The sequence below is a fragment of the Pelodiscus sinensis genome, chromosome 22, assembly GCF_052426305.1.
Source record: "Pelodiscus sinensis isolate ZL-2025 chromosome 22, ASM5242630v1, whole genome shotgun sequence".
In the NCBI taxonomy this organism is placed as follows: Eukaryota; Metazoa; Chordata; order Testudines; family Trionychidae; genus Pelodiscus; species Pelodiscus sinensis.
This window is the reverse complement of record NC_143073.1, coordinates 16,756,124-16,770,074: the sequence shown is the minus strand read 5'-3', so window position 1 is coordinate 16,770,074 and position 13,951 is coordinate 16,756,124. Positions and strand designations below refer to the sequence as shown.

The window sequence follows — 13,951 nt, the reverse complement described above, 5'->3', positions numbered from 1 at the left end:
GGGGGCTGGGAGGATTGGAGGGCTCAACAGGGAGCTGGAGTGAGGGCAGGGGATGGGGGCTGATGGCACCGGGTTTGGTGTGATGAGGCCTCAGGACAGGGAGCGGCAGTGCTGAAGTCTGGACAGGAGTTGGGGGGGGGCTGCTGAAATCAGAGCAGGGGTGGTGGGTCGTGGGCATGGGGATTGGCGTGGGGGGGCTCAGGGGAGGGCGTGCAAAAGTCAGGGCAGCGGAGGTTACCAAGGTTGCCTGTGGTAGTGAGAATGGCACTGCTCTGGCAGCAGCTCCTCCCTGGGGCCTGGAGCTTCAGGAGTTGGACCCAGCCTCCAACTTCTTGGGGGTGGGCACTGCTCAGCAAGCCCTCCCCTCCAGCCTGTGAGGAGTGTTCCAGGAGTCAGCCCTAGGCTCTAGTAGCCTCTCCATCCTGCTACTGATCCAAGAGGGCGGGTAGGCTTCAGCTGCCCCCTGCCTTGCACCTGGTCTGGGGCTCGTCTAGGATTCCCAGTCCTGGTATCTGTGTGGGGGGAGGGGCGGCATGCATCTTCTGGGGGGCATCATGGGGGGGACCACTCTCTTAGTGGTGCAGCTGCTCCTGCGGTCACTCTGTAGTCTAGTGTCCCCTGCACTTGCTGCCCCCAGTGATGAATGTATCGCATTGGTCTGCTCAGCCCCTTCCCTTTCCATGTTATGGAAAACAATCAAATTCCAGGCACAACCCATTGTCCTGGCACAACCAAACCCTGACCTTGCTTTAAGTTAGGGTCAGAGTAAGCAGCAAACTAAGTGTGCTGGTCCTAGCACTAACCCTTTAGAAGGAGCTCTTGGACAAATGGACTTGCACACAGACCCACAAACTCTCTAAAATGTACAGAGATTTGTATATATCTATATCTCGCCAATGCTTTGAGGATGTGTGTGTGTGTGTATATATATATCTGTGTGAATAGCTATATTTTTCTGAAACTCCTTTCAGTTGAAGACATTTATTTTGTAAATGAAGTAGGGCTGCAAAATTATTTTGAACTAAACACTGAATGCAAAAGCTGTTTTCCTAATCAGCTGCCGCCTTAGGAAACACTGGACACAGTTATGAGATAGATTTTTTTTTAAGCCAAGCTAAGTTAGCCAAATTGGCACCTGAATCTTGTCATGTTTAGAAATCCTTTTTTTTTTTCCTGGGGAATGTATTTGCCAACAGCCCAAGACAATAAATTAAACTTGCAACACCTCTTCATTTGAGAAAGATTTTTTTTTTTGGCTGGAAATATCTTTGCAAACACCCCTCAGGCATAAATTACATTTAGGAGAAGGAAAATGAACTCCCAGCAGCTGAGAATAATTTTGCAAAATTTTCTTAAGCCGCAGAAATGGATCGACTCTTGAACACATGGGATGGATGGCCATTTTTCATAGGCCCGGGAGAGATGAGGCACACAGGAGAGGCCTGTAAAATCAACTCTGAGCATATTTCAAATTATGTCAATCCCCAGTTTTCCCATACAGCTGATTTGACACAAGTAACAACCAAAAGGCTTTATTAGCACAGAAGGAATTAGCGATTCCTAGCGCTCCAAATTCCCCACCAAGGGCCTTGGGTGGCCAACAGAATCTAACTCCTGTTTCTAAACTTTTCATTTGTCATAAATCCTGCAAAGCGAACAGGCAACAGGAAACGAAACCTTCCCAAAGTGGATTTCAAAACTCCCTTCATTGCAAAAGCAGATGTCATACCAGGCACAGAAACAAGATCATTTGGATCCCGCCATCAGGAGGCAGGATTTAAGGATTCCAAACAATCCCCCATCTAGAGCTGTGACCGCGCCACTCGGAGAAAGTTTAATGCTGCAGAAATTCCCTCCTGCCTCGCTCCTCCATCTCGCCAAGTGCCAGCATCACCCCGCAGCAAAACTTCCACTACCCCAAGTGTTACAAACAGGGCTGATGCTCTGGGGTCTAGAAACACCTCCCTGAAGCAGGCTCCGCCGGCAGCTCAGCATTCCCAAACCTACAGGGGAGTGGGCCAAAGCACACTGAACATGCAGCAGCCCTGATCCCACAGGCTGCTGGATTCATAATAAAACTACCTCCACCCAGCCGCAGAGTGAGCTCCATCAATTACTTGGTTTCAAATGAACCATTTTAGACCTAGTGCAAAAAAAAAAAAAAAAAGACCCAGATGGGGTGCAATTGCAAGCAACAGCAGATTTGGGGCATTTGGGGTGCAGAGGGGAATTGGGTTTGGAAGCAGGGTAGGAACCCAGCCAACCATTTCTTGTGCAATCCCGGGGGGGGGGGGGGAGGGGGATTCTTCTGCCCTAGGTGCCCACTGAGCACATAGTGAACCTCAAATTCTCCTTTCAAAAGGCATGACCCCACAATCACTTTGGGGTGCAGCAGGGTCCCCAAAATGGGGCACTCCTGGGAGCTGGGAGGGGACATGATTTCCCTCCCTCTACACTGTGGGGAGCAAAACATAGTGGCTACGTCTACACTGGCCCCTTTTCCGAAAGGGGCATGCTAATTTTCCAGGTCGTAATAGGGAAATCCGCAGGGGATTTAAATATCCCCCGCGGCATTTAAATAAAAATGTCCGCCGCTTTTTTCCGGCTTTTAGAAAAGCCGGAAAAGAGCGTCTACACTGGCCCCGATCCTCTGGAAAAAAGCCCTTTTCCGGAGGATCTCTTATTCCTACTTTGAAGTAGGAATAAGAGATCCTCCGGAAAAGGGCTTTTTTCCGGAGGATCGGGGCCAGTGTAGACGCTCTTTTCCGGCTTTTCTAAAAGCCGGAAAAAAGCGGCGGACATTTTTATTTAAATGCCGCGGGGGATATTTAAATCCCCCGCGGATTTCCCTATTACGACCTGGAAAATTAGCATGCCCCTTTCGGAAAAGGGGCCAGTGTAGACGTAGCCAGTGGGCACAGGGGCAGAGACTTTGGGGCAGTCACGAATACCCCAAAACACAGGCAGGCTGGGGGTGGACAGGAAGGCACCAAAATATTGATGGGGCAACACAGGAGGGATGCAAAGAGGTGATCTCAAAACAGAAAGGAGACAAATCCCCCAAAATAAGGACATTCCGCCCCAGAAGGCCTCCTGAAGTCTGCCCCAAGGGGTGGAAAGCCAAGGAGATGCCCCCCTGAAAATGAGTAAGGAATTGGCTTTGGTTCAATGACTGGGGCACCAACCCCCAAAACATGAGTCTGAGTCTGTCTTTGGCCAGTTCTCGCCCCCCCATGGAGCTGCACCCTGAAAACAAAGGCACTTAGTGGGGTTCACAGCTCATCAAGAGGAAACCAACATGCATCATTCACAAGATATCTGGCAGGAGGCTCCCCGATGTGACCAGCTCTGGGGTGCAGACATGCAGATTTGGGAGGCCATCCCGAGCCAGGGGACTCTCAAAGCGAAGGGGTCAGCAGTCTGAAAGGAAGAGCCGAGAAAGGTGTTAACAGAGGGTAGGCTCTAAATGCAGCCACCCCTTACCCGGTGCAAAGATGCAGCCACCTCTAAGGCGGGGCAGCCACTTGCATAGTTACCCCTCACCCAGCTCTGAGACACTGTGACTTACTGGAGAGGCAAAGGAGATGGGATTTACATTAAATTGCTATTTTTAGGATTTCCCAGACCTTTTCCACCCCAACCCCCAAAAATATAACAAGCCCTGAATGCTCACATGCACAGACCACAAAGAAGCCATGAGACTCAGTTTCCCTTGCAAGGCCCAGGGACAGAGAAGGAAGCTTCTGTACCTAATGACTGGGAGATAGCGAACATGACTCCAATATTTAAAAAGGGCTCTAGAGCAGTGTTCTGCTAAGATTTCCCAGCTGTGAGCAGAGTGAGTTTTGACTTGTGCACCACATTGACATTGTGTGTGCACACGCACATAGACACACTTAGAAAAGAAAAAATACCAAACCAAGGGAAAATTAACAAGGAGCATAACCCTGCGATACAGGAATCAGGGCAGGGGCAGGGGCTGCAGGATTCAGAGCAGGGGGAAATTCAGGATGCGGGGCTGAGCGGTCAGGGAAGTGACAGGTCCTTGCTGGGGGGAGGCTGGAGCTGGGCTGCTGATTCTTTAGGGGGGTGGGCCCAGGACTGGGCTGCCTGACCCCCCAGAAAGCTGCTTGCTGGGGAGGGAAGCAGGCTGGGCTACAGGGCTCCCTCAACTGGGGGGACGAGGGGTGAGCTGGGGCTGCACTGCCCAGCCCTCCCAACCGGGTGGCCGACAGCTCCCGAGGTAAGGGTGCCAGGGCTGCTGGCTGGCAGGTGCCCACCAGGCTGGTGCTGTAGTCCTGGAGCTGCCACTGTCACCCCCCATTTGGTGACTCTGGCCCCAGCCCAGAGCAGCTGCCACAGCCACCCACCACTTGGCAGCTCCAATCCCGGCCAGTACCGCTTGTCCAGTTGCCACTTGCCACATGGGGGTTCTGCTCTCAGCTGGGGCCACCCAACCAGCTGCTGCTCGACACATGGCAGTTCCGGTCCCCGGGGCTGCCAACCAGCCACCCCACTCCCCGCACATGTTGGCTCCGCCGCCCGTGGTCACCCGACCAGCCACCTCCTACCATGGGGCGGCTCCAACCACTGCTTGACACTGGCTCTGGTCCTAGCTGGGCTGCGGCATCCCAACCACCCCCAGTGCCAGCCGGAGCATGTAGGAGGGTCAGGCCAGCCCCCGGCCCCGCCAGAGCTCACCAGGCCACTGCCGTCGTCGCCAGCACCACTCACTGTGCGTGCTCCTGTGCGGCTCTGCAGACAAGTTGGGAGGGCCTAACATTTTTTGTGCATGGCAGTGAAGCTTAGAGAGCATGCTGCTCTAGAGGTGAGCCTGGCAACTACAGACCAGTAACTCAAACATCAGTACTGAGCAAATTAGTTGAAACTACAGTAACTAACAACATTGTCAGACACAGATGAACATAATTAGTTGGGAAAAGTCAACATGGTTTCTGTAAAGGGAAATCATGCTAGAGTTCTTTGAGGGGGTCAACAAACATGTAGACCAGGGGGATCCAGTAGATCCAGTGTACTTAGATTTCCAGAAAGCTTCTGACAAATAAAGTAAATTGTCCCTCACCAAATAAAGTAAATTGTCATGGGATAAGAGGGAAGTGCCTCTCATGGATTGATAACTGATTAAAAGACAGGAAACAAAGGGTAGGAATAAATGGTAAATTTTTAGTGGGGTCCTCCAAGGGTCCGTCCTGGGACCAATCCTATTCAACCTATTTATAAATGATCTAGAGAAAGGGGTAAACAATGAGGTGGCAAAATTGGCAGATATTAAACTGCTCAAGATAGGTAAGACCAAAGCAAACTGTGAAGATCTCACCAAACTAAGTGAATGGACAATAAAATGGCAAATGAAATTTCACGTTGATAAAGTAATGCACATTGGAAGAAATAATCTCAACTATATACATGATATGAGGGGGACTAATTTAGCTATAACTACTCAAGAGAGAGATCTTGGAGTCACTGTGGATAGTTCTCTGAAAACATCAGGCTATGTCTAGACTGCACTGCTTTTTTCGGATACCGGTGGTATCCTGGAAAAGTATTGCCATGTCCAAGGACATTTTTTCAAAAAAGTGGATGTGCTCTTTCGCCATCCCTGTAATCCTCCTTCTATGAGGAATAAGGGTTGTGTTGAAAGAGCACTTTCTTTAGACATTTGGCTTTGTGTAGACGCGCCAAATTTCAAAAGAACCTCTTTCAAAAGTAAATCGGAAAAAGATACGATTTAATATTGCAGCGTAGAGCTCAGTGTGCAGCAGCAGTCAAAAAAGATAACAGAATATTAGCATGTTAAAAAAAGGGATAGCCAATAAGACAGAGAATATCTTGTCTTTCTATAAAACCATGGTACGCCCACATCTTGAATACTGCGTACAGATGTGGTCAGCTCGTCTCAAAAAAGATATTGGCATTGGAAAAGGTTCAAAAAGGGCAACAAAAATTATTAGGGGTTTGGAATGGGTCCCGACTCAGACTTTTCAGCTTACCAAAGGGAAAAAAAAAAAAGGGAGTGGGGGGGGGGGGGAATATGATAGAGGTCTATAAAATCATGAGTGCTGTGGAAAAAGTGATTGGGGGAAGTTATTTAGTTGTTCCCTTAATACAAGAACTAGGGGGTCAACAAATGAAATTAATAGGAAGCAGGTTTAAAACAAACAAAAGGAAGTTTTTCTTCATGCAGTGCATAGTCAACCTGTGGAACTCCTTGCCAGAGGATGTAGTAAAGACAAGGACTTTAACAGGGTTCAAAAAAGAGCTAGATACATTCATGAAGGTTAGGTCCATCAATGGCTATTAGTCAGGATAGGTAGGAATGATGTCCCTAGACTCTGTCTGGAAATGGATGACAGGAGAGGGATCATGTGATGATTGCCTGTTGTGTTCACTCCCTCTGGGGTATCTGGCATTAGCCACTGTTGGCAGACAGGACACTGGGCCAGATGGACCTTTGGTCTGACCAGTGTGGTCGTTCTTACATTCTTGAAGAAAAGACAGACATGGAGCTCTGGATGGGTTGGAAGACAGTAAAAACAACAGCAGAGTAGAGAAAGGGGGAATACAATAACACAACAGAGGACACTGCAGACAGGTAGGCAGAACGGAATGAAAGAGCCAGAAAGGAGGATTTAAAATTTAAAAAAAAAAAATCAACCCTTCCAGGCGATTTCTCTTGTTTCCTTTCCTCCAGACAGAATAAAGCCACCCAGATGCTTTTGCACGGCCATACAATTAGGAGACAACCTGGGACAGGGAAGAAGAGTTTTGAGGGACCCCCCAGAAAAAGCGGTTTTTAAGGGGAACATCTCTGTCCCATAAGAAGCATCTGTTTCTAATGCAAAGCCTCACCTGTGGTGTGATTGAACATGGAATGATTAGGAATAAAAGGGCAGTGACATGCCCCTTCCAAAAAGGGTTCTAAAGGGTGATCCAAACAAAAAATGGCAGTTTCTAGGGTAGATATTTCTCAGATCACAAAGCCCACCTCTAGCCTTCCCCTACCACCAGGGCATAAATTAAATCTCTATGTTTTGAATGGGAAAAGCTCTTTGAAAAAACCAGCATCCCCCATACCTCTACCCCCACAATCCCGCAGATCTGCTCAGCCCTTTGTCCCCACCACATACCTGGCCCATCCTGTCCACCCTGGCACCCCCGCAACCCCTGGGAGCGGTGGAAGTCGATGCGGGCATAGGCATGGGGGCTGGTGCTGCCAGCCACCCGGGGGGTCCCATCCGGGCCAACTTCCTCCTTCGCCAGGTCCAGGTCGATATAATTGAGTCCTGGCTCTGGGCTGGATGCCTCTTCCCAGGCAGTGGGGACACCGGGCCAGGTGCTCCGCCCCCCCGAGGTCTCCACGCAGCAGCGCTGGCGGCTACTGGGATCCATCCTCATCTTGGCCATCTCTGGGCTGGGCTGGTACTTGATGCTGACATACTCCCCGGGGCTCCTGGGTGCGGCGGGCACGACCGGAGCGTGGCTCTGGAAGGAGCTGGGGGGCCAGTGTCCCCGGGAGGCAATTTCCTCCAAGCTCTCACTGCTGGTGGAGGAAGAGGAGAGGCAGCCGGGCCCGGCCAGCTGGGTACCGTGCTTGAAGGAGCGTGGAAGGGAGTGGAAGGGGCAGAGGGCATCTCCAGGGGTGCCTGGCAGGGGGCTGCAGCGTAGGGGGGTGCTGCCAGCCGAGTGACACAGTGGGGACATGTTCATGTATTCAGGGACCCAGGTCTCACTGGGGGACATCACCATGTAGCCACCAGCATCGCCCTGGGGCGGAGAGGCGCTGCCGGGACTCATGGGCACATAGTCTGGCTCCCCTGGGCCGGGCGCCACCCTGGGCAGCATGGCCATGTAGCCAGGATCCGCGCCCCGGTTCAGCCCCTCTGGGTAGGATGCTGGCTTCCTCTGGGCACCACCCTTGCTCAGCGCCATGGGAAGCAGCGAGGCCAGGGCTCGCTCCTCAGGGCTGTCAGCTGGGTGCGCCTCCCCAGGGCTTGACGACCCACCCTCGTCCGAGGAGGCCAGGGTATCATCGCTGGGTGGCACCTCAGCTTTGCTGGCCCCGGAATGGCGCCCAGAGCCTGCCTGGCTGGGCGGCATTTGAATGGGTGGCAGGCGGCGGGGTGGCACCGAGATGGGGGCGGAGGTCTGGCCACGGCCCCGGAGCCGGCCCTCCTCACTCAGAGCCTTCATGGCTTCCAGGAAGGTCTCATGGATATGCTGGGCCACCACCAGGTCCTCCACCTGCATCCACAGCTCGCCGGGGCCAGTGGCAGCCGAGCGCCCCACCTCCAGGAAGAAGTAGTTCTCCGAGTGACCGCAGCGCCGCACACTAAGCAGCTGTAGCACCAGGCAGGCTGTGGCTGCATTCAGCCGTACCAGCTCCACCGTGTTAGTGGCCAGGCATAGTCGATACACACCCACCAGGTTCCGGGCCTGTCCTAGCCCTTTGGGCCGCAGGCTCACCTGCCATACCTCCCGGAACGGCGTCCCGCTCCCTGGTTGCGACGGGCCTGTGGGAAGGGGAGGAGAGGGAGGAGTCAACAGGGGAACGTGACTTGCTCTTGTGACACAGTGACCCCTCACCCAGCGCTGAGATGCAGCCACCCCTCAGACGGGGCACTGAACTACACAGGCCCTAGCATTGAGCCCTGGCAGTGTTTGGATATGGGTTCAGGGCTGGCACGATCAGCACATGACCAGAAGCAGGGAGGCACAGGTGAGAGAGCAGGAGCAAGGAATAAACAGACCCAAATGTCCCAGTGCCGTGGCAACCACCAACGTCATCCTGGCGACTGACCGTTGCCATGGGAACCAAGGGGGTTACGGCCACACTGGGAAATGGGGGGGCCGGGGGGGGGGCGGAGAGATGTCAACAGATGGAAACAGAATTGAATATTTAAGCAAAGAGACTTCCTGGAATATTCCCCTGTGGGTCCAGAAACAGAACCCAGGAGTCCTGGCTCTCAGACCCTTCTCCCCTTACTCCAACCACTAGTCCCCACTCCCCTCCCAAAGCTGGGGAGAGAACCGGGGGGGGGGGGGGAAATCCAGGACTATTGGGTTCTCTCCCTGGTTGTGGATTTCCCAAATGTATTTGTCACTCACTCCCCTGCACCACTGCCCACACAAGCATCTCCCCAACAGATCTGTGCTGCCCCCTCCAGTGCCCTCACCCTTGGCGCGCAGCTCCACCATGGCATGGTACCAAGCCTCCTGCTGCTCAGAGCTCTCAGCCACCAGCCCAAAGGTGCCATCACGACCATAGAGCACAATCAGGTGGCGATGTCGGGCGTCTGCACGCTTGTTGATGTTGAGGGCACTGGCCAGGAGGAAGCTACGTTTGGGGCGGGCACTTCCAGCCCGAAATTTCTTCTCACTCTCATAGTACTCCAGGCGGGCTGGGCCATGCTCACTGGGTGCCCGTAATACGAAGAACCGGCGCCGGAGCGACTTCTGCTTCCGCAGGTGCCCGCACAGATACACGTCAGCAGTGGGCAGGTCACCCTCTGGTTCCAGCTCCTCCATGGTGTGCCAAGCTGCAGGAGGCAGAGAATTAAGGCATGCCTCCTACCCTGTTTATGACGACAACACGACCTGCCTGCTTTGGGGGCCAGAGGTTTGGGGATGCTTGGGTTTTGCTGCTACCAGTGCTCTGCAACTCCTCTTTTGGAGGGATTTCAAGGCATGCACCCCATTTTTGCAACTGCCACAGAAACTGCCTCTTTTGGGGTGCCACAAATGTCATGCACCCTCTGCACTTCTTTGCACCTGGCTCATCTCCTTCCCCAGAGTTGATTCCTTTCTGTCAGGACCGACAGCGCTGGGAGCCAGAGGTTTGGTGCCTTCACCCCACACTCCTCTGCAAGAAGATGCAGCTGGATACAGGCCTGCCGGTGGCCCGTGAACATCAAGGGATGCACAGTCACAAACTCTCCACTGCTTCCTCTCGTGTTCTGCAGGCATACGCACTCTGGAGCAGATGGGGTGTTTTGCAAAACTCTTTCAAAGAAACAGACTTTGCGATCTCAAGTGGCTGCAAAAACAGCTTTGCACCCTTGTAGGCCCTAGCTGCAGCCTTGATTGCACTGGGATTAGAATGTCTGAATTTCTTCTTTTGCAATTGGCCCCAGGTTTGATTTTAATAGAAGTCACATGAAGAAAAATAAATCATCCCCCTTTTTTTTCCATGTGGTTTTCTTGTCCCTTCTGGTGTAAAACTGGATACCAGCGAAGAGAAAAAAAAAAGAAAAAAGAAAGAAAGAAAAAGCCCCAAAACTTGGTGCTACGTTGCTTTTTTGCAGCTGAAAAAAATCTCTCTCTGTCCCAGTCTGGAATCTCCTGCAGAAGTTTGGGTCAGAGTCTTTCTGCTACGTTGCCAAATGCGAGGGCAGCGCAACGGCGCCGGTTCCTTCCCCTGGTGAAAAAGAAAAAAGAACAAAATGGGTATTTGCAACAAATAAAATAAAATCCAACAGCAATTTAAAAAATGTTCTTAATACTTTTTTCACAAGACAGACACTATGCGGTCGTGGATTTCAGGCCCAGTGCCTGGCTTTCAATGCAAACAAGGAAAGGAAAAATTCTATTTACCAAACCAGTCGCAGCCCGGCAGGAACTCTTCCTATATCACCCGGCTGTTCCTGGTCCAAAAAACCCTCACAAAAAACGGAACCAGGTTTTCATGCTCTGAAAAAAGCCCTGGGAAGGGAGCAAAGGGGCTCTGTCTGGCTCTGTGGCAGGGGCCAGATCTGGATGTTGCAAGAAGGGACCGTGTGAACGCACGGAGGGGGAGTTTCTTTGGGGACTTGCAGCAAAGGAAAGAGCGAGCCACAGCTGTCCCCACCCAAACAAGTGCCTAAAGCCCATAGACCTGGGGGTTGTCACCTCCTTTCCAAGGTGCAAACAGCAGGACCTGGCTTGCAAACGCTCCTCCGACTCGACAGAGAAAAAAAATGGGGGGGACCCATGCAAGGGATCTGCAGGACTGCAGCAGGGGTGGTGTAAACGCAGCGGATTTCAGCAGGGCAAAGGCGGGTTTAAACGGGAAGGGACAAACGGAAAACAAGGGGGCTGGAATTTGGCCAAGCTCCCCCGACCCCTTTCCCTGTCACGCACCAGTGACCCCGCCCGGTTCCCTGAGGAGGCGAGAAGAGACTCCCGCCTGGTCTGGCTGTACCGCTCCTGGGCAAACAGCCGGTGCCATGCGGCTGCTGCAGGGTGATTGATAGCTGTGCCGAGAAGGGGGGGAGGATCCCGGAGGGGGAAGATTTAAAGGGCTAACAGCGGGGGAGAGGGGAGGCCAGCAGGCTGCCAAACACCCCCCTCCAGCTCCTCCGGTCCCAAAGGTGGCTGCATCTCAGCGCCGGGCGAGGGGTCCCTGTGTAACCAGCCATCCCACCCCAGAGGTGGCTGCATTTCAGCGCCGGGCGAGGGGTCCCTGGGTAACTGGTTGCCCCGCCCCAGAGGTGGCTGCATCTCAGCGCCTGGTGAAGCGGATTCCACGCCCCCCTTCCTGGGACTCAGCCACGCGGTTCTGGTGTCTGGAGCCTCGGCGAATGGGGAGGCAGCGTTGGGCCCTGGCCGGTGGAATATGGACATGCCTCATCCAATCAGCTGCAAAGCTGGGGCTCCCTCCCCCCCTTAACCCCTTCCTCCCTGCATCCACAGCTCCATCCCAGCGCCCAGGGCTGGGAGAGCCCCGTGGCGGAGGGAGGGGGGCGGGTTGTGTGAGGGTCTCCCCAGAATTGCTGCAAGGCTCCCTAGTGGGGCAACTGAGGGGCTGAGGCCAACCGGGGGGAGGTGGGGAGAAGTGTGCAATTCAGTGAGAGATTGTGAATCACACTCACTGTGTGTGGAGGGGGAAGAGGCTGGGAGTGTGTGATGGTGTACATGCAGCCATGCGGCTCAGCCTCTGTGTGATGGTGCATGTATTATCTTATGGCCACATTTGCATGTGTGTTTGATTGTGCGGGTGATTGTGAGTGTTATTGTACATGGCTGAATATGTGCTTGTGAGTGAAGCTGGGTGGCTGACAGTGTCAGTGGTGAGTGCCAGGCTGAGTGTGCATGTGATTGTGTGTGTGTGTGCCTGGTGCAGTGTGGCTGTGAGTGGGCAGTTGTGTGAGAGATTGTGCATGTGCAAAGTACAGTGTATCTTGAGTAGGCAGCTGTGCAAGTGAGCATGGCTGTGAGTGGGCAGTGGTGCATATTCAGTGGTGCAGAGCTGTCCCCTGCAAGAGAGGCCTAGTGCTTGTGCACTCACATGCCCAGATGTCTGGGAGCTCTGCCCAGCAGGGAAGGTGCTGAGTTAGTGGTACTGGGCAGCTGGCACCATGGTTTGATTGGGACACATGGGGGTGAGATTCATGGGGGAAGATCACTCTGCCCTCTCCCAGACTCTGGACAGGCAAAATCCCAGCTGAACTACTGGAGTATAGCTGAGACTTTATGGATAACATGGCAAAGGCAGGTGTAGGAGCTGACATGGGGGGATGGTCCCTAGCACTCACAGGGAGTTGGGTGGCAGCATGGTGTGACAGGCCACAGGATGCAGGCACATGTTGGGGTGGGGATGAGTGGCCAGCGCTGCACAATCAAAGGTCCCTTTGGACACTACATAACAGACAGCCCCCTAATGGTACACCTGACTCCCAACCCTGGCCCCTGCCAACCTAGCCCTGGGCTCCCTCCAGCACTACCAGCGCCCCTCACTCCTGACCTGCAGTCCTTGCCAGCCCCAGGCTATCCCCAGCGCTGCTCGTGCCCCTCACTGCTGACCTGCAGCCCCTTGCAGGCTGGCTTGCCAGCGTGGCTGGATGCAGGTCACCAGCTCCAACTCTCATGGTCACCCTTGAATTGCACCTTAATACCAAGGACAGTTAGATTTTGCAGAGTTGAGATAAGGCTCACGCGGGATCTGGTGCAATAGATACACACAGTCTTCCCCTCGCTGCCCCTCCTCCAGGCGGGGAGCCTGAAGAAACACACAGCCTGTCCATGACTGGGGTTGGGACTGCATAGGGGCTCCAGGTCAGGAATGAGGGCAGGGCCAGGTTCGCAGGGACTGTGGGTTGGGAGTGAGGGACACCGGCAAAGCTGGGGGAGCCCAGAACTGGGCTGGCAGGGGCTGTGGTTTGGGAGTGAAGGGCAGGGCACTAGTAGGGCTGAGAAGAGAGAGCAGGGCTAGCAGGGGCTGTGGGTCAGAAGTGAGTGGCACCAGCAGGGATCCATGAAAGGGGAGCAGGGGTGGACCTATGGGGAATTGTTTATAGTAAATAGTGCAGCCCAGACAGATTTGTTATCACAGGGCTGAGCCCTGTGAGCCATCGGCCACCAAGTCCTTGATCCATTCGTAAACATTAGTGGAGGTCACTGGATGGGGAGTTATGTTATAGCAGGCCCCTCGCTCCCAACATGCAGCCCCTTCCAGCCCAGCCCTGCTGGTGCCCCTCACTCATAAACCACAGCCCTGTCAGCCTGGCTCTCTGGGTTCACAGCAGGTCTTGCTGCCGGTTTCCCAGAACTGCCGAGGAACAAGTTTTATTCTTAGCTCCTGGTGAGATAAACAATTCGGGGCAACTGCTCTCAGAACTGCCCCCTCCCCTTCCCACAATGCCCTGCGCCCCAACATCAGAGGTGATCTCACAAAGGCTCTGACCTGGGATGACAGAGGAGCCCCATGCCCTGCCCGCCCAGGGGTCCCCCTGCCCGGAGCCTCAGGAATCCCTTCTGTCCAGCACTCCACTGGGGGCATGTCCATGCCTCAGCCATGTCCATGCCTCAGCCATCCCTTGCCACCCTCCTCTTGGTGGCCCTGAATGTGGGTCTGTACCTGCGCCCCCTTGGACCTCCTGAAAACACCTGCCTCAGCATGCAGGGGGTCTGGGATCTGGGCCAGTGGCAGCGCCTCTTTCTGGCCCCCTTCCACCAC

The 13,951-nt window shown here is 53.8% G+C and overlaps 1 protein-coding gene across 2 annotated transcripts; it reads right to left on the bottom strand.

The window, feature by feature from the left end:
* Window positions 1–2,776: 2,776 nt before the first annotated feature.
* On the bottom strand, window positions 2,777–13,951 carry LOC102455771 (insulin receptor substrate 1-like). Of its 2 annotated transcripts, none has more exons than XM_006114650.5 (4): window positions 10,612–13,951; window positions 9,195–10,435; window positions 7,149–8,531; window positions 2,777–3,420 (listed from the first exon to the last, which is right to left on the bottom strand). In XM_006114650.5, exons 2-4 carry the CDS (start codon window positions 9,544–9,546, stop codon window positions 3,413–3,415), a joined length of 1,743 nt encoding a protein of 580 aa, XP_006114712.3. In that variant the 5' UTR covers window positions 9,547–10,435; window positions 10,612–13,951; the 3' UTR covers window positions 2,777–3,412. The 2 variants fall into 2 exon arrangements, with proteins under 2 accessions (XP_006114712.3, XP_006114713.3); XM_006114651.5 differs by having other exon boundaries at window positions 11,137–13,951.